The 18,293-nt window shown below is 41.1% G+C and overlaps 3 protein-coding genes across 3 annotated transcripts; all 3 read right to left on the bottom strand.

The window, feature by feature from the left end:
• Positions 1–360: 360 nt before the first annotated feature.
• akt2 (v-akt murine thymoma viral oncogene homolog 2) lies at positions 361–10,457 on the bottom strand. The gene is made up of 14 exons (XM_041045959.1): positions 10,037–10,457; positions 8,091–8,261; positions 7,681–7,812; positions 7,442–7,553; positions 6,453–6,606; positions 5,479–5,610; positions 5,289–5,354; positions 5,136–5,204; positions 4,576–4,698; positions 4,236–4,364; positions 3,695–3,909; positions 2,776–2,863; positions 2,599–2,701; positions 361–2,461 (listed from the first exon to the last, which is right to left on the bottom strand). Exons 2-14 carry the CDS (start codon positions 8,134–8,136, stop codon positions 2,382–2,384), a joined length of 1,449 nt encoding a protein of 482 aa, XP_040901893.1. The 5' UTR covers positions 8,137–8,261; positions 10,037–10,457; the 3' UTR covers positions 361–2,381.
• Positions 10,458–10,846: 389 nt separating this feature from the next.
• Positions 10,847–15,942, bottom strand: dhx40 (DEAH (Asp-Glu-Ala-His) box polypeptide 40). Its single transcript, XM_041046941.1, has 17 exons — positions 15,527–15,942; positions 15,159–15,304; positions 14,946–15,065; positions 14,622–14,858; positions 14,415–14,481; positions 14,197–14,328; positions 14,013–14,112; positions 13,821–13,907; positions 13,481–13,663; positions 13,298–13,378; positions 13,023–13,180; positions 12,465–12,579; positions 12,188–12,296; positions 11,774–11,868; positions 11,606–11,675; positions 11,254–11,482; positions 10,847–11,067 (listed from the first exon to the last, which is right to left on the bottom strand). Exons 1-17 carry the CDS (start codon positions 15,696–15,698, stop codon positions 10,946–10,948), a joined length of 2,223 nt encoding a protein of 740 aa, XP_040902875.1. The 5' UTR covers positions 15,699–15,942; the 3' UTR covers positions 10,847–10,945.
• A 262-nt stretch (positions 15,943–16,204) lies between these two features.
• Positions 16,205–17,833, bottom strand: LOC121187620 (zona pellucida sperm-binding protein 4-like). The gene is made up of 6 exons (XM_041046948.1): positions 17,753–17,833; positions 17,539–17,672; positions 17,233–17,422; positions 16,956–17,094; positions 16,784–16,847; positions 16,205–16,649 (listed from the first exon to the last, which is right to left on the bottom strand). Exons 2-6 carry the CDS (start codon positions 17,618–17,620, stop codon positions 16,558–16,560), a joined length of 567 nt encoding a protein of 188 aa, XP_040902882.1. The 5' UTR covers positions 17,621–17,672; positions 17,753–17,833; the 3' UTR covers positions 16,205–16,557.
• Between the last annotated feature and the right edge of the window lie 460 nt (positions 17,834–18,293).

The following is an 18,293-nucleotide window of genomic DNA, read 5'->3' as shown; positions in this document are numbered from 1 at the left end:
CTGCAGAGAATGGTATCAAACTGATCAGCTTCATTATTCTGCAGAACACAGGATGGTGCTTATCTGCTTTGTTCAAGTATTGTCTGCAAAATCCTTAAAACAGAACAACTTTAAAATGTGTTCTGAAAAAATGTAAGTAAGTCTGTTTAGGTTTAGGGACAAATTTCTCTTTACTTTTAAAAAGAATGATCCAACTGTGATTGTTTACCTTAAATGTGCCAATTATGAACAGTTATGTATGAAATAGGTATGTGTATGAAAGGGAAGTGATGATGCAAACGGATAGCATCTTAGCAAAATGAGCAAGGCTCTAATAGGAACCCCTTGAAATGAAGAACTAAATCAAAAAGACAGTTTAGAAACTTTTAATATATATATTTTATGTAATGTATACTTAAACAAGACAACGTGTCTTCCAAGATTTGAGAAATGGACAAAAAAGGAGGGAAAAAAACAACAAATAAAAACAAAACAATGACAAACAAAAAGGTCTTGATGTTCCTTTAGTGAAGCTCAAAGAGCAACCAGCATCTCTTCCAGCAATACGGAATTACAAAATGCTTCTGTCAATATGAGCACATTTCAATATGCTGCCCAGAACTTCTCTCAATCATGTGCTGTCATGACTCAAAGCATGCAGGTTTTCATTTCAACCACACAGTGCATCAGCTGATGCTTTGATTAGTTCCCCCGTGTGCAGGTTTGAAGGTTGGTCAACCAGCTCATGCAGCGTTTAGTTGGACTGTAAACCTGCAGACCTGCTGATCCAGACATACGACGATGTCGATTTAAGTGCTTCGACACAGCATGAAAGAAAACACAAACCAAAGACTCTAAACATTAGATGTGGAATCATCTGAAGTGTGTCCACCAAGTCAGTCAGTTTTTTGGCCTCATTATAAAGACTTAACAACGATTGAACTTTTTCATTCTTTAAATACAGAAACATTCAAAGGCTTATTTAAAAAATATTTTAAACACTTACACTGATATTAAAAAATAGAAAATGAACAAAAATTGGTGCCTAACTCTTCCAGCTAGGGAGAGAGAATTACTGGACCGAGGACAGCGAATGGCTGCGTTCATCTACGTTGGTCTCTCTAGACGGTTGGGGGAAAAACTGTGGTCAAGTGTACAGTCTCTATTTATCTCTTTCCTTCTCTTATTCCTGTCTTCAACACACAGCACAACTGGCCTTAATGAAAACTTACTCTTACACCTCCAACCAGCAGCTAGTTGGTTGATCAGTCAATCTGGACACAGCAATGTGGACTCCAAAGAGCCTGACTGCTGCATCGCTTTGAGTTAAATTAATGCAGCACTGGAAGCAAAGATTAGCCATGCACGAGATCCCAGTTTCTAATCCTGACTGAGTCAATTTAGCGCCAAGCTGGTCAAAGCAATCATAAATTACATGCTTGTTCCCTTTACAAAAAAAAAAGGCCATTGAGTGTGCCATGTAGTGTCCTCCCGTCGATATTCCAGCAATAGTTCTGAGTTTTTAAAAACATGCATAAAAACAGACACAAATGGATGGTTGAGAATCAAAATGCTTGTTCATACATTCTCCTACACTCATATGCCCACACACACCCACACACACACACACACCCGCTCATATACACACATGCAGTGCAAACACAGAAATGGCAACCCGCCTCGCCCTCCCCGTCTTCCCCATTTCCCCCTACTGTAGGAACAGTCCCACACTTGATTTGTAACAGCAAGTTCCAGAAAGAGCACTTGTTAAAAAAAATGAAAGAAATAAAAACACAAAAGAATGCAGAAATATGGCTTTACATTTAAAACCGCAACAATTGATGAAATAAAAATTTGTCTTTTTCCCCAAATCTTTTCCACTTTTCTAAATTTGATTATAATTTTTTAAAATTCTATCAAGTACGTTTGTGTATACATATGCAGTCAATGCATGGGTTGGTTGGTTGGTTTGTGTTGGTGTGTGTGTGTATGTGTGTGTGTAGCGTGGGTACAGCTGGTAAAGAGGTGGTACTTGCTGGCATAACCTGGTTTTCAAAGTGTCAAGGCTTTGATGTGGTGCCCAGTGTAGTGCAGCGGAGGTCCTGCAGGGAAGTCTAAAGCCAACCCTGAGAGGACGTACAGAGACAAAGCTGCCAGTCTATGCACACAAACCTGCTGAGGTCAGTCATTCACAGCCTGTGTGTTCATTGCATTCTCTATGATCCGTGTCTTTTCTGATTTGCCTTGTCTTTTCTGTGTCTGTGTGTGCGTTAAAGACCAAATGAAAATGTGTCTTGTGCCAGTTTTTGCTCGTGTCGTTCCGATTCCCCAGCAGTGTGAGTGTGTGTGTGTGGGATTGTGATTGTGTGTTAGCCTGCCTGCTTGTCCAAGAGTCTGAGTGATCATTCCCGTATGCTGGCAGAGTAGGAGAACTGAGGGAAGTGCGTACGCTGATCTGAATCCTCTGCATCTAAACTGTCATCTGGAGTTTGCACAATGGGAGAGAGAGAAAAAAATATTCACAAGTTCAAAACAGATGTAAAAACTTATATGTTCTTAGAAACGTGGATCCAATATTAAAGCACAAATAAAAAGATGCACAGGAGCACATCTACATACACTTATCTGGAGGAGTTATTGTAATGGTTTGTGCTGTGAATTCATCGTCGAAGTAACGAGTGTCCGTCTCTGATGTTACCTGGGGCTTGAAGGGTGGAATAAGCTGAGGGGGAGAAGAAAATGAGTCATTTTTACACTCAGAACATCAACACATTGTTTCCTTTCCCAGTCTCTCACCTTTTTTTCAGTCACATCCTGCCAGTTGATGGAGGTGAAGAACTTATGGCTCATCACTTCTTTGGCATCATCTGGTCCGCCTCCGAGCCTGTCAACAAAACCAAACGACTATTATTACCATCTACTCGTCGGCCACCTTTTCTTATACACATAATTGTGTAAACACTTCATTAGAGATGCACAACAAGCATTTATGTTGTGTTGTTCTCCTCCTGACTTGTATTTACCAATTTCTAGACAAATTTATTCTTCATTTCCTTACTACTTACAGGTACGTGTGTTTAGTAAGCCTGCCAGCAGAACTCAGTGTGCTAATATTAGCAGCTGTTCGACTGTTACCAGAAACACAGAGGCTTGAGCCAAAACAACAATCAATTATGTGCTTGTGTGGCCATTACCTTGGACCAAAACTAATCAAGAAGGAACACGGGCTTAAATAATGTGGTTACTTATTTTATAGCTGAATACGTGGTGCCCCCGAGCACAGCGGAAGATTCAGAAAAGTACGCAATGGGCGACAGACATGCTGCAAAATCCCAGGGAGAAAATGTTTTTTCTCAAGATGTGCTGCTGCACCTTCAGGAGGAAAATATTCAATTGAACAGTTATAAAGCAGCATTGAAGCAGTATATAAAGTATATAAAGCAGCATTTATTTCATAATTACAGCCTAGCCATTATTGGCTAATCACAGACTCATCTATATTGGTGTCAATATTGGGCCAATAATGACACCAATATAGATGAGTCTGTGCTGCAGTGTGTTGTTACTTCTCAGCCAATAATATTGGCTGAGAAGTAACAACACACTGCAGCACAGGAACCCCTAAATATGCTTGATGTAATTAACAGTGTCACACACAGTTCGTATCTTGGTCACATTTCTTTAACAACCAAATTTAAATAACCCTTTTATATACCTTTGTTTAGGATCCTTTTTGAGCAGGCCGGCCAGCAGGGCCTTGGCATCAGGAGCCAGGTTCTTGGGGAAGCGGATTTCCTCCATGAGGATGAGCTCAAAGAGGCGCTCGTGGTCCTGGTTGTAGAAGGGCAACCGACCGCACATCATCTCATACATGACCACGCCCAGTCCCCACCAGTCCACCGCTCGTCCGTAGTCATTGTCCTCCAGCACCTGAGAGGAAAAAGATGGAAAACTTAACCTTTTAAGGTCATTGCAACTGTTTCCCAATCTCACACTGACGATAAGCAAAAGTTCAGAAACACTCAAACTGTAGGATTTATTATCGTGAGTAACTATCCTTACTGGATTTCACATAGCGCCCAACAATGAAGTCATCAAAGCTGTTCCAAAACATGCAGACATGAGCCTGTCAGACATCCTAATCAATAACTAAAACTAGTTTCCACCATGTGCTCATCCAGCCCTGTGGCATCACTGCTCCTTCACCTAATCCTGCTCACTAATCATACTGATGTCCACAGTCAATGTGGACTTACCTCTGGTGCCAGGTACTCCGGGGTTCCACAGAAGGTTTTCATGGTTGCGCCATCTGTGATCCCCTCTTTACATAACCCAAAGTCTGTTATCTTTATGTGGCCGTCCTTGTCTAACATGAGGTTCTCCAGCTGTGCAGGGAAAGATTCAAATTAGAGTCAAATTAGTTGACAGCTGTGGTGGGAAAAGGACTTAGAAAAATGGTATATGGTGGAAGGGTAGGACCGAGCATTGTATCTAAGAAGCTAGTCAGAGAAAATGTTCCAGCATAATAAAGAATATCACTGTAGTCTGTGTAACAATAAATTAATACTACACTGTCAGAGAAAGCTGACACCTTACCTTTAAATCCCTGTAAACTACATTGCGTGAGTGTAGGTACTCCAGTGCTGACACTATTTCTGCACCATAGAATCGCGCTCTGTCTTCTGTGAACACTCTGTCTCGTGATAAGTGAAAGAAGAGCTGCAAAAGAATAAAAACGTAAAAACTGGAATGAGGGGCAGAGCAATGCCACATATTCCTTAAACGGACATTTAAGGAACTTAATCATTTAGAAAATAGCTTTTTAATCTGAATTGTTAGATTAACAATAAGTGCAGCTCATGCTGTAACCAGAGCACTCCCTGCCATGTACCGGTGTTAAAAATTAAGTTAAACACTGTTTTGATGTCATTTCTTTCAGCAGTTAGCATCATCAAATCCAACATTCGGCCCACAATTTGACCAGATTCAGATGCTTCCAATCCAAAACAGTTAGATTTAAAATCTGAAATTGCTGCAGCACAATATGTGTTTTTTCACCCCTACAGCTACAGATACTCAGTTTCCAAATGGTCCTACACAGGTGTAATAACACATCATACAAAACTGCAGACCAGATGTGGAAGAGAAGAACTTACTTCTCCTCCATTTGCATACTCCATCACAAAGCACAGCCGGTCATGAGTTTGAAATGCATACTTTAGTGTCTGTGGAACAAGGAGCAAAAATTAGTCACTGCATCACACTGAATGAACGGCTCCTTAATTACAATACAGGCACTGATGACTTACCGTTAGAAAGGGGTGCCGTGTGTTTTGGAGAACTCTGCTCTCTGTTACTGTGTGTGCCACCTCATCCTACAGGAATACGAACACACAGACATAATCAGAGCATGCACCGAGAGCAAGATCACACACCAAAAGATAGCTGTCTTAAAACAGTTTAAAGAGGAGATTTTACTGCAACGTGATCAGCACTAACTTTGGCAATGATGACTTCTTTACGGAGGATTTTCATGGCGTAGTACATCCCTGTGGCCTTCTCCTTCACCAGAATCACTTTACCAAATGTCCCTTTGCCCAGCAGCTTCAGGTAGTCAAAATCACTCATGGTCTGTAGGAACAATGGTCAAAGATGAGCCATGACAAAGACGCACACAACTGCTGGTACACTCACACCAGAATGAGCCTATACCCTGCTTTTCTTAGAGATGCCATGAATGTTATATGTGTGAGTTTTGATAGGACTTAAAGTTCTTATGTAATATAAAAATATCACAACAGCCTTTGAAATGTACAGATATAGCATTTTGAAGAGTCACTGGTTCCCCACTGCATTGTCCCCACTGCTGATGTTTGTGTGTTGGATTTGATGTATGCAAATGTGAAACATGTTGTGACTTGCTGAAATAGGTATAAATATTTCTACTCAAATTAGCCTTTCGATTAGCACTTGAGAAAGAGCAGCAACAAAGAAAATTTCTACACTGAAAAAAAAATACTTAAAAGGCTTTGGCGGGCCTGTAGTAACAGGTAGACACTGATCATTATTTGAATAATATCACATACGTTGTAAAGTAGGAAATCATTCAAATGAGGAAGTCCATAAATGCAAAAGAATTTTTTTCCCCCCACAAAATAATGAATCAAAATCAAACTATTTTGAAGAACCACAAACTTGTACTTCCATGTTGCATCTCTATATATGGTTTGACAGTGGATGACTAAGTCAGCAGTCAACAGACCCACAATGTCCATAAAACCAGAGCAACTGAAAATCAGCATTGCACGAAACATATACACAAATGTTGCCCTCCACTCATTTAAAGGTTGCTTCACTAAAAAAGCTTTGAGAAAGAGGCTTAAAGTTTGAACAACTTGCTCAATAAAGATGAGCTTAGCTGGACAAACACAGCAAACACTCAGCTGCCAGGCACTGCTTGTGCAAATACTGACCACTTTTGTGTGGGATTTGGACACAGCAATCTCCATCTCCTCTGTGCCGCTGCTGTCACTCGGGGAGCCAAATTTGATCTCCATGGGCTCCTCGTCCTGCTGCTGACTCTTCAGGCTATTTGCCACCGCCTGGATCGATCGCATCCATTCCTCCCTGACCCAGAAGAAAACATACATTACCCTTATCAGATCTGGCCAGTGTCATGTGTACATTGCTCTAAAATTTACTCTCTAAGAACAAGAAACCGCACAAGTTTTGCTGAATAATGCAAACTGTTCTCAAACTGTGAATTCTTTCTATTCAGACACATGGTATACATGTGCCGAAAAATATGTCTTAAAGGGAAAACAGCAAGCTAGGTTTAGAAGGTAGAGGATAATCTGCACTGTTCAGCTGGGGGATGCTGGGATTTGGTACTTGGCAGAGCCGATGTAAACAAAACTCAATGACGACTGCTTGGGTGAGGGGTGAATAATCAGGTCTAATCTGGCACAGAATTCTATTTTGAGCATGATGGTCTTTCCAACTCTCCCCAACTAAAATGAATTTCACTGCCTGTAGTGAACAACGGCCCATTTAGGCTCTTTGTACTTGTATTTGTTAAAAGGCTCCTTATGTCTTTCTGTTCTTACTTCCTTTAAAGAAAGACTTGATTATTCAAACTTGTCTTACCTAACAACACACTAAAATTAATTCATTCGATTAGGAAATAATTTTAGGGGTTGATTCGTGTTCATGCTGTATTCAAACATGAAGCACATGTGGCACATGATTTGACAGACGTCTCAAGTAATAATGGAGAACCGGAGGCAGGAGAGCAGAGTTTATAGTACAACACTTTGGACAGAAGCTGTTTTTGCATGTTCAAAACTTTCAGATGTACTTGTCTAAGCCCATTACACAGCCAGGACTCTCACATTTTAACCAAGGCTTCTGCAACCATGGGGACAGAAAATGTGACTTCAAATAAAATCCTTATGTCTTTTACCTCTCCTCATTGCTGTCTACGTGGAAGGTGCGCTCAATAACCGAGGTCCACTGCAGGCAACGAATGACAAACGTGTTGGGCCTGGGGCGTTCTGTCTTCATCAGCTGGCATTCTACGAAACACGGACAGATCCGTTAACACGGAGGAACAGAAGGTACCAACAACAAAATGTTAAAACTCTTCTCGGAGTTTAATCTGGCACTTGAGTTGATATTTGCCAGTCAGAACGGAAAACTTACCTGCAACAGAGAAGTTGTTGAGTGGTGGGAGGCTGTGGTCACTGGACACCTCAGGCTTCTCTTTGTAGCCGATGAAGGAGCCATCGCTCTTTAAGATGAAGTAACGAGGCCGCCACGTTTTAATGTATTCACCTGGGGAGCACAGATAGGTGATGATTTTTGAGCCAACTGACTTTTATCATTTGACTGGTGGTTTGTGTGGTGAAATACATTCATCCGTGTCACAATATTATTACAAAGGTAGTACGTTTTAAGTGAATGAATGAAACTGAGCACTGCTGTTCTTAGTCCATTAAGAAACTACAAACTTCACAGGTACCTTAAAGGCCTACAGGGGGGAGATTCTGAGATGGACTATCACTTCAATGTAGACTCAGATGATGGACAGTGAACACAAGGGGCCCCCTTACCTCTCTTTTGGAGCCATCCCTCTCTCACAACACTGACTTCATTCATGCTGGGGAAGAAGACTGTCTGGGTTGGGAGGGGGCTGCAGACAAGCTGGTGGAAATTGTGCAAACTGTTCCTACTGGTCAAGTGCCTGACAGTGCCTCAGATACAAAAAAACACATATATAACACCTAGAGGAAGGGAGCAGAAAGAGACACTGTTAATACAGAATACAAAATGTACAGGTCTCAAACTGTCAGTTAAAACAATGCTCACTGTATCCTGGCGTAGCTTTAACATGTAATTGCAACTCACTAAGACCATCAACACTGATTCATGTGAGAAGTGCTACAAACCACCTACATCAGAAAAAACATTGCAAAAATTACAGAATGTCATGAGTGCACTTTTACTCTTTGTTAAACATTTAAAACCTCTGCTAACTTGTAAACGTGTGAACCAAGCAGGTGTAATTTTTTTTACACCCTTGCCTGTTTAAATGTAGAGGAGCGATGAAAAATAAATATGAAAAGAATGGACCTATAGAAAGTAAAACTATAGCACAGGAGGTGGAGGTTCACACTTACAGTGAAACTTATTTCTCATAACAAAGGAAACTTTGCGTGAATTGCATCTGATGCCTATCTGGGCTGAGAGTGTTGTCACTACAGCACTGCACTTGAATTAATTCCTCTCCTTCTGTTACTTTGAAACACAACTCCACAACAAAGAAAACTGCTGAAATCTGCACATCTTCTTGGCCCCTATATCTGATCATCTGAAACTGTCAGAAGTATCCAAACTGGGACTCATATAATGACAATCATAACCACAAGCTAGATATTAAAAGTCCAATCGATCATGTTATACAACTCTCCCTGACGTCTCCTGGAGTTTGTCATGTTATATCTAAATAATAATAATAATAATACATCAAATTTGTATAGCGCTTTTCCGGGTGCTCAAAGACGCTAAAAATGGTAGATGCTGGTATCAAACAATTGTGTGATCAATGCCACAGATTGAACAAATAAAAACATGACTGCAAAGCTCTTTGTTGTCAAATGTAATAACCACAGCTCTTGCTGATTGTTTGAGGAGAGGCCTTGCTGATCTGGGGTCAGCCCTGAATCACCAGCTTATGTTAGATAATAGGTTTACCAGAATTTCACAGTATTTCAGAGAAAGTGATGGAGTTGAATATTACAGTGCATACAGTCACCAGACCACAAAGACTGTTTGAACTGCTTTGTTTACAAAGACAAAAACAGATAAGGCTTCTCTAGACTTCAGACTTTTTTATGACCATTAGAAGAGTATCCACGGGTTGTTCATGGCTTTACACCTTATTACTGAAATGATCAGTGTAGTAGGCAGCTATTTGTGATAAATAAATAAGATGTACAACTTTTCACTGTGCACTGCACATCAATTTGTCTTTACAAACATCAGTAACAGTAACACCCACTGAGGCGTTAAGGTATGTGGCTTACAAGTAGCACAATTTAAAGGGACGACAAAGAGACAATAAATATCAATATCATAAAAATACACAGATAATTCTAGGTAATTAATGTCTGTATAACTCCACACCGTAACCGACACGGACAGTGTTGTATAGTAACACGCAGCTTAACGTAAACATTACCGTAACGCTACCACATCCTCATCCTTTGAGTGTAGCGGCTAGCTAACTGAGGCAAAGTCAACAAACGTTGCCTTCCAAGTTCAGGACGGGTCGTTAGCTTTGCTATCGTAGCTTAATAATACAGAAGTTGCTACAACACTTCAGCCATAGCTGGTGGGCAGTCTGGCCAAGTGGCGCGCCAGACAGCAGTGAGGACACTGACCATGACCGCATTACGACCAAACAAGGCAGCTAGCCAAAATAGCTTTCAAGCTAACAGCTAGTTAGCGTGTCAGTTAGCCACTGGCGCTACTTCTCATTACCCCGGCTTTTACTTACCCCGACTTCAGTGACAAAAAAATACACCCAGTCGTCGGTGCGTGAAGAGGCGCCGAGGTGCGCTGCACAAAGCTCCCACAAGTTATCACTTGAGGCTTGTGTGTATTGAACTCTGTCAATGATCACACAGCTTTAGCGGACTGCTCGCTGGGCTTGTTTTCTTCTTCTCACAACAGCAGCAGCGGCGGCGTGCTTGGTCTGTTGCTGCTGCAGTAGCTCACTGAAGCGTATGCAAACCAGCCAATGGATAAAGTCCACTGAGCTCCAACTTGATGGATAGTTATGTTGAATACGATTACAAATAATTTCCAAATACTGGGCAGATAAAAAATAAATAAATAAAAAGCCGCCTTTTGTGGGTTTAGTGTGGATAGTCGCCTGCTTAGCGTGGAAGCCCTCCGTCCCAGCCAGACAGTACAGCAGCCCCGCAGACGCACACAAAAGGAAGTGACGTACGAGGCCAGAGAGGGTCCACAGTCGGTGCGAAAGTACATCAAGTACTATACAGTAACCTTAACCTCACCCCGGCTCTACATAACTGGATTACAGATTGGTTTAGAGACAGATAGTGCAAAATAAAATGTCGGAAAATTCATGTGAAATGTCCCAAAATGTGTCTTCCTTTTAAACCAGTGTAAACCAAACCTTTTTTGTAAACCGTTAACTTTATTTCAGTCTACCCACTGAATTATTTTGGAGAATAAAGCTCCAATATTCTTTAGATTTGAACCTTGCCAAAAACCCATGAGACCAACTTCTGCTGCAGTATTGTGTGTTATAGAGGAGGAATTAAACAAGAGAGAGGCAATGTTAAAAATATGACAAAAGTTTATTATTCAGGTGTCATCTGCAAAATATTCCTTTGTGATACATTATAAGAATCATGTCCTCAAAAGCAAGCGTTTTCTGTTAATGAGCTTTATTTTGTTGTCTTTGTTGCTTTCGTTGCAGATAGCGAGCACGGGCATCACTGACGGTGGCTTCGTTGTTTCGCTTCTCCAGCTTCTTCATGATGTCCTCAGTAGAAACCTCTGAAAAAAGAACATAAGTTAAATTAATTTGTTATAAAGCATGGCATAGCTTATCCATTCATTCACCCAGTAAAACAACTAAGATCTTCACACCCAAATGGCCTTTTAATGCACCCTGTGCTACAGGTGGACTCATGTTCAACATCACAATTTCCAAATAAATATCTAATTAATTATTCAGAAAACCTGGTTGTCTTTTGGTTGCTTCCTTGGCCTCCCATTTCAGCATCTCTTCGTCAGTCACTTCTTCTCTTGCCACACTGCTCAGTTCATAGACATCCACCTCATGGAGTTTAGGTAACAAGTCCTTCACCCACTCATATCGAATTGGACACACTGTCCTGATGTACACCCGGGAAGTCACCAGCACATCGTGGAAAATGAGCCAGTTCAGCTCTGCCTCCTGGTCAAACAGCTTGGAGACACAAGGAATCACAGGGGAAATTGGAGAAGACGAATGAAAACACAATGTGTTTTCGAGGAAAACAGCATTTTATTTATTAAGATATTTTAAAACTGAATTTACAAACAAATTTACCGATGATGAGGGATGAATGTGAACCATAGACCCGTGGCCATCCATTGTACAAAATACTTTTCCCACAGACCTATATGGGATGGAAAAAATATGAAGTAAACATTATTCACAACCAGCAAAAATCTCACAATACCAAGGGAGATCATTTCAAATGAACCTAGGTGATACCTTCTGGCAACGTTGGTGAAGTATCCTGTGCACAGGCATCGTCTGAAGAGTTCATTCTTGTTGCCATCAAATGTTTCTACAGGGAAATCTCTCTTCTGGGAGGCATCCACAAAATGAATAATGACAGCCATTTTAATTAGCAAAGCAATGTGTTGGCAAACAGAATGACTGAATGACTAAAAAAATAAATGACAGATAAGGAGGTAAACATGTGACCACAGTGATCTGCAGAGGTTTATCACAGTTTCTCAAGTACAACACTGATGTGGGGAGCAACCAATGATCTGTCTGCAAATAGACAGACTGATGTATTGAAGCTGTAATGTTTACATCAATATGAAGCCTTTAACAGGGGACATATACACAACACACCGCAGTTAGTGATGTGAAAATTAGTTTTGCACACTGCTGTACCTGCTGGAGGCGGTGGAGGATCTCTCGCAGCTGAGTCTCCACACTAAAGGCTGACTTCAGCGCCCTCCAGTGGATCCAGTGCTCTTTGCACCACGCTGAGGGTCTGTCACTGCAGAATACAAGACAAAGGCTCCCAGTTATTATAGCTGCGAAAACATCATCACATAAAGTCTTTAATACATGGAAAGTGATGGACTAACTCACATTTATTTGTACAGGCAAAAAATTAGAAGTAATACAGGTTCATCTTGCAGCAGTAATCAGTCAAATTCAGTACCTGGACTTGCATGACTGAAACACACTCAGAAGTGTGGCAAAGTCGTTCATGCTGCCACTTTTTGTAGCCAGTTCTCTGTGCTTCTTATCTGCCTCTTTCTGTCTCTCAGGGTGACCTGCAGGGAGCATAAGATCAGTATCAGTGCTATTTCCTGGCACCAGGACCAAATTTAAACCAGTGAACAGACACATCAGAAAATAAATAAATGACTTGTCTATATTTGACAAATTTAGTATCTCTGCTATTAAATAATTTCCTTAGCGGTAAATGGACTGTATTTATATAGCGCTTTTCTAGTCACTAAAGTACTTTTACACTACAAGTCACCTATTCACACTCACATTCATACAGAGGTTTTTACTTTAGCTTTAACAAACACACACATTCACACGCTGATGGGCAATTTGGGGTTCAGTATCTTGCCCAAGGATGCATCAAGTGGCGCCCTGTAATCAACCCTGTATATTAAAGATCACACAGGAATGTTTTTTTTTACCCTTGTAATCTTTCATTACAAGCATGTAGGTTTCCACTATATCAGAAAGCTAAATTGCTGACCTGGCCTGATGAAGATGTTCTCCACAGACAGCATGGCAGCCACAGGGAGCAGCAGGTCCTGGCAGCCGAGCGAGGCAGCTTTGAGCAAGGCCCTGGTAAGGCCCGGGTGCAGCGGGAACTCCACCATCAACTCCCCCAGGTGGGTCACTCTACCTCTCCTACAGCCCCACACACCAGACACACAGAGCTCATGAAATTTCAGCAATAACTATATTTAACCCATGTCAGTTGTGCTTGGAAAACCAAATGCTTGGTCGGCAGGTATAACCACTCACCTGTCAATCGCATCAAATTGATAGAGCTGTTTTAGCGCTTCTAGAATAAACCTCTCCTCTGGACTGTCCAAGTAAGGAAACCTTAAAAGTTTAAATTAAATTAACTCATTGTTAATGACAGTAAAGTGTGCATAAAGAAGTTATAAACTTTAAGAAACAGACAGAGAATGGGTACCAGTGTACCTGATGACATCATGAACGCCCAGACACTTGAGTGTGAGAATCACTGTGGTCAGACTTGTCCTCTGGATTTCTGGAACTGTATATTCAGGCATGCTCTTTTCCCAGAATTCCTTGTTATAGATTCGAAAGCATTTCCCGGCTGAGGTTCTTCCAGCTCGGCCTGCTCTCTGCTGAGCCTCACTCCTAATCACAGAAAATCCCCCCCGCCCCCCACAAAAAAAAAGTCCAGTCCAAATCTCTACTGGCAAGCTTTCTTAATGACATCAGTGTTAACAGGAAAATGACTCAGACAAAACTACTTGCAAGTTTGAAAAGACATTTTACATTTTCTGAGACTCACTTTGATATTGGCACCACCTCCAAGACATCCATGCCCACCCTTGAGTTGTGGTTGAGTTGCTTCACAAACCCACTGTCTATGATGTACCTATATGAGGAAAGAACAGAATGATCATGGGCTTTGCAGAGGCATTTGTCATTTTAAGAGTTTCTTTAATGTCACAATAAACCAATAACCACAGCCCTTACTCACTTTATACCATTGATGGTGAGAGATGTCGCCGCAATGTTTGTGGCCACTACACACTTTCTTATTCCTGGAGGTGGTGGCTGAAAGATCTGCCTCTGCTGATCTATGAGAAGACCAAAAAAAAAGGTGACGCTTGTTTCAAAAATTTGCCTTGCAATAAGATGTAACAGCTGTTGTATGTTTTTACCAGTGGGCATGGATCCATACAGAGGCAAAATGAGAAGGCCCTCCACTGTTTGGTCCTGTACATCATAGCGATAGTCTATAGACTCTGCTTTCTCATACAGCAAGTCACAAGCACGCTCAATCTCTGACTGACCTGTCAAACATCAAGAGAGTTAATGTGCTACATTTAGTAAGTGTGAAAGTATGATGTGATCTTAGAGTTTGATTACTGTAACTCACCTGTTAAAAACACAAGAATATCCCCAGCCATTTCACTGGTGTGAACATCAAGGGCCATTTTTACGACCTGTGGAGCAACAACTGTCAAATTAAATGAACAACAACAAAATGCAGCAAGACACAACAATATTGTCAAACCAAATTAAAGTGAAAGGCTTTAAAAAAGGAAAGAGAAAAAAAACTCAACTCAAAACTGAAGCTCAATACCTCTTTTACATAACCAGTGCTTTCTGTGTCTTTCGGTCCTACAGCAGACCCAAACGTGCAGGTAACAGGAAAAGTCCTCCCGGGGATAGCAAAGATGGGACAGCCGCCGAGAAAGGCTGAAAGTTTGTCGGTTTCCAAAGTGGCGGACATGACCACCACCTTCAAAGGAAAAGATCGACCCTTTGTAGCTTTGGCAGGGTTGGAGAAGATTTTCTTCAGTAAACCCAGGAGAATATCCTGCAGCAAATACAAACGCTTACTCAATGTGTGTGATGGGGGATGATATATTTTCTATAGATATATTACATATATATACTGACTCACTGTGTTGAGGCTGCGTTCGTGGACTTCATCTAAGATTACAACACTGTACTGAGAGAGTCCAGGGTCTGCCAGGATCTCTCTGAGCAAACAGCCGTCTGTCATGTACTTCACCACAGTGTCCTGGCTCAAACACAATCACAATCTCCATGTTACCAGATATTCAAAACAAATACATTGGGTTTTCTGCAGGCCCGTCTGGTCTCTGTCTCTCACCTGTGATGTGCAGTCATCAAAGCGGACTTGGTAGCCCACTTTTCTGCCCAGGCTGCATTGCATCTCCTGGGCTACTCTCTGGGCCACTGTGATGGCAGCCACCCGGCGGGGCTGAGTGATGCCAATTTTGCCATCTTTACAAAAACCTATACGAAAAAGGGAACAAGTAATGGTTCATCTTTTGAAGCCACAGTCAAATTTGTATCCTAACTTGACAAACTTCACACAAGCCAGGGCTGATGTGCAAGTTAAACCAACAAACATTCCCATATTGTATTAAGATGTTGTCTTTTTAGGTAAAGGTTCCTGCTTTAGTTGTGCTGTTAACCTCATATGACCAGGGATGGGACAGCAGAATTACATCTTACCAGCTTCATGCAGGTACTGTGGAAGTTGTGTGGTTTTCCCGCTGCCGGTCTCACCGGTGACAACTAGAAAAGTGCTGTCTTTGACAGCCTGAATCAGTTTGGTTTTGTGCTGGTAGATCGGCAGGTGTTTGGACTCGTTGTCTTTTCGGTCCCATTTTGTTGATTTGGACATACCTGACAACTCTGACGAGCTTTATAGGCAGATATCAGAGTGAGGGTCTAAATAAGCAAACGTGGTCGGTGTTTGTGGCCCACAGACAGAATTAAACTTTACAAAACACAGCACAATATCATTTCTCACTTCTATCGTTTCACTGACGACACGCTCGCTCAGTAACTTCCGCAAACGAGCCCATTCTGCGTTTCTATTGGTCGAGTTGTGAGCACATGACCCAAACTCCTCCACCACAATAAAAGTCTGGCTGGACTGTTTTGTTTTTTTTGTTTTTTTTTTTTGTTTTTTGTTTTTTGTTTTTTGTTTTGTTTTTTACCGTTAGGCTATATTTGCCATAGACTTAATCAGTAACACGTCTGAGGTCTTCACTTCAAACCTACCGGTCTTAAGGCACATGCTTAGCTGCATTAATTATCCATCTGCAGTTTTGTATTCATTAACAAAGTTTTGAACAACCACCAAAAAAAAAAAAAAGAACTACCTAAAGTCATATAAAACCCTGAAATCCCTGCTCTTGGTTTTTCCTAGTTAGTACATGTAACTCAGAGTTTCTTCTTAGAACAGGACTTTGGATGGAGTAGGGCAATGGAGGATTTATCTAGTTTTAATATCAAGTGGTAATGTTGCTCACCCAGTCAGGTTTTGGGACTGGAACCTTGAATCTAAAAGTGGACCTCCTGGCAACACTTGAGCTGAATGAATGAAAATGATGTAAAGGAAACCTTTAGACCATTATAGTAAAGTATAGATTTCTTTTCATTACAAATCATGTAATTTAAATAGTTCTTGGCAGAACTGTTTTCAGTCCTGGTTCCTCCAAATATGACATGAAATAGCTGTCCTTTCCTCTGCTTGTTTAAAGTAGATAAAGAAGAGGTCCACCAGAGGCTACACTGTAAAGAATCTTTTGTCCTGGTCCTGCTGTGATTCTTCTTAATTTCCGTCTTCCTGAAAGACACAAAAAAACAGACACCATCGTTCACAGTGTTACATTCAAGCAAGTGTGTAAATCAGCCATCGCAGACAGAATCATTAGACAAGAGCGACCTCATAAAGGATAAATATGCTACAGCTCCACTTACCATTGCTGCAGGACTGAAAGCAGTCTTTGCCTCTACAGATCTCTGTATCACAGTGGAAATACACCTGTACAAGAACATGTTCATGATTTAAAAAAAAAAATAATAATAATAATAAATAATAATAATAAAAGCACCAAGGCCAAAGATACAACTATCTACTTCTCTTAAGTACCTGGTTTTCAAATGTTGGGGGCTTCACAAATGAGAACAGCTTGACCACAAACCGTTTGTGAAGAGAGGGATGCATCGGCTCCTCACCAGAGACAACTGGCAACACAATAGTTCTGTGGCTATCACCAGTGAAAGGACACCTGGATTGGATGCAAAGATAAGCATCATATCATATACTCTGCTTTCAAAGTACACATGATTTTTTAAGCAAATGAGCTTTTTTTTTTTTTTTTTTTAAAAAGAGTAACTTCTGCCACTTAAGGAAAAAGCGTATTCACCCTTTAACAAGCAGGTTCCATCGTTGTGGATCATGTGGGTTTTCAGTCGGTGTGGCCCAGCAGTCTTCCAGCAGAAGCACCAAGTCCTGGTCCTCATGTTTGAGAACAAACACCTCCACATAAACAGGCTGGCCAAGCTCAGTCACTGTTGGTGGGTCTTGAGAGGAATAAAAAGACCTGTAAGAGGAATCTGTGGATAAATGATTAGAAAAAAAGAAATACAGAGTTGGCAAGAAGAGGGTTTCACTATACTCCAAGTATGAAAATAGTCCTTAAAAATAACAGTGAAAAAAAAAAACAGACAACCTTTGGCAAACCTCATTTCAGTCCTTAGTGTTCCTTTGCTCTTCAGTGTTGATGGGTACTCAGATTTTTCTCTCTGAACCATAATACCCAGTTGAGTCACCCTGGCCAGTGCAAAACTACAACGTACAGTAAGACTGAAAAAAAAGAGAAAACTGAAATGGGTGTTGATTGGCTTCAAAAAGCAAGGGGAAGTTAAACGTTTTCTCAATCTTACTGGAAAGGAGTGTCACGAAATATAGAGCCTTTCTCTGGCTGTTGTTTCACTTTGATGTTGACCCAATAGGTAATAATCCCGTCTGCCACCTGCAAGACAAAACCAAACCTGTTCAATTTAGTCCCAAGAAGTGCCACCCGACCTGTCTGAAGACTGTAGATGGAAGGGAACAGATTTACATTTACCGTGGACTGAGCGCCACAGTTGGTGAATGGAAAGCTGAAAGTCACAGCATCCTGGGATCTATTTTTGGGTTTACAATTGTGGCTTTGATCCGAAGGGATCCAGACAGCATCCAAGTTCAGAGGTGGCACTGTGGCATTCTGGGTAATGGTAATGTTGAACCCATCCTTGTTGCAGAAAAATTGCCCTGGCACTGGTGGATCACGCCTTTCATTTGCCTCTGTAGAAAACGCAAAGAATTAGTTATAAACACAATTCTGAAACATAATGTCATGATATTCATCTGTACACTTGGAACTACTACCTTTAATTTCCCCTTTACAGATGAGAGGTATTGACTTTACAATTTCAACTCTTC

The sequence above is a fragment of the Toxotes jaculatrix genome, chromosome 9, assembly GCF_017976425.1.
Source record: "Toxotes jaculatrix isolate fToxJac2 chromosome 9, fToxJac2.pri, whole genome shotgun sequence".
NCBI lineage: Eukaryota > Metazoa > Chordata > Actinopteri > Toxotidae > Toxotes > Toxotes jaculatrix.
This window is presented reverse-complemented; position numbering and strand designations above follow the sequence as displayed.

What these genes read in the sequence shown, in the direction of transcription:
- akt2 (XM_041045959.1), bottom strand. Translation starts at nt 8,136, where the DNA reads ATGAATGAAGTCAGTGTTGTGAGAGAGGGATGGCTCCAAAAGAGAG. An exon ending in CAACAACTTCTCTGTTGCAG is followed by an intron (nt 7,554 to 7,680) that starts GTAAGTTTTCCG and finishes CGTGTTTCGTAG; the next exon opens with AATGCCAGCTGATGAAGACA. An exon ending in CACGGCACCCCTTTCTAACG is followed by an intron (nt 5,205 to 5,288) that starts GTAAGTCATCAG and finishes CTTGTTCCACAG; the next exon opens with ACACTAAAGTATGCATTTCA.
- dhx40 (XM_041046941.1), bottom strand. Translation starts at nt 15,698, where the DNA reads ATGTCCAAATCAACAAAATGGGACCGAAAAGACAACGAGTCCAAACAC. An exon ending in ACGAACGCAGCCTCAACACA is followed by an intron (nt 14,859 to 14,945) that starts GTGAGTCAGTAT and finishes TATTTGCTGCAG; the next exon opens with GATATTCTCCTGGGTTTACT. An exon ending in TATTCTTGTGTTTTTAACAG is followed by an intron (nt 14,329 to 14,414) that starts GTGAGTTACAGT and finishes GATGTTTGACAG; the next exon opens with GTCAGTCAGAGATTGAGCGT.
- LOC121187620 (XM_041046948.1), bottom strand. Translation starts at nt 17,620, where the DNA reads ATGGTTCAGAGAGAAAAATCTGAGTACCCATCAACACTGAAGAGCAAA. An exon ending in CCCCAACATTTGAAAACCAG is followed by an intron (nt 16,848 to 16,955) that starts GTACTTAAGAGA and finishes GTTCTTGTACAG; the next exon opens with GTGTATTTCCACTGTGATAC. An exon ending in CTTTCAGTCCTGCAGCAATG is followed by an intron (nt 16,650 to 16,783) that starts GTAAGTGGAGCT and finishes TGTGTCTTTCAG; the next exon opens with GAAGACGGAAATTAAGAAGA.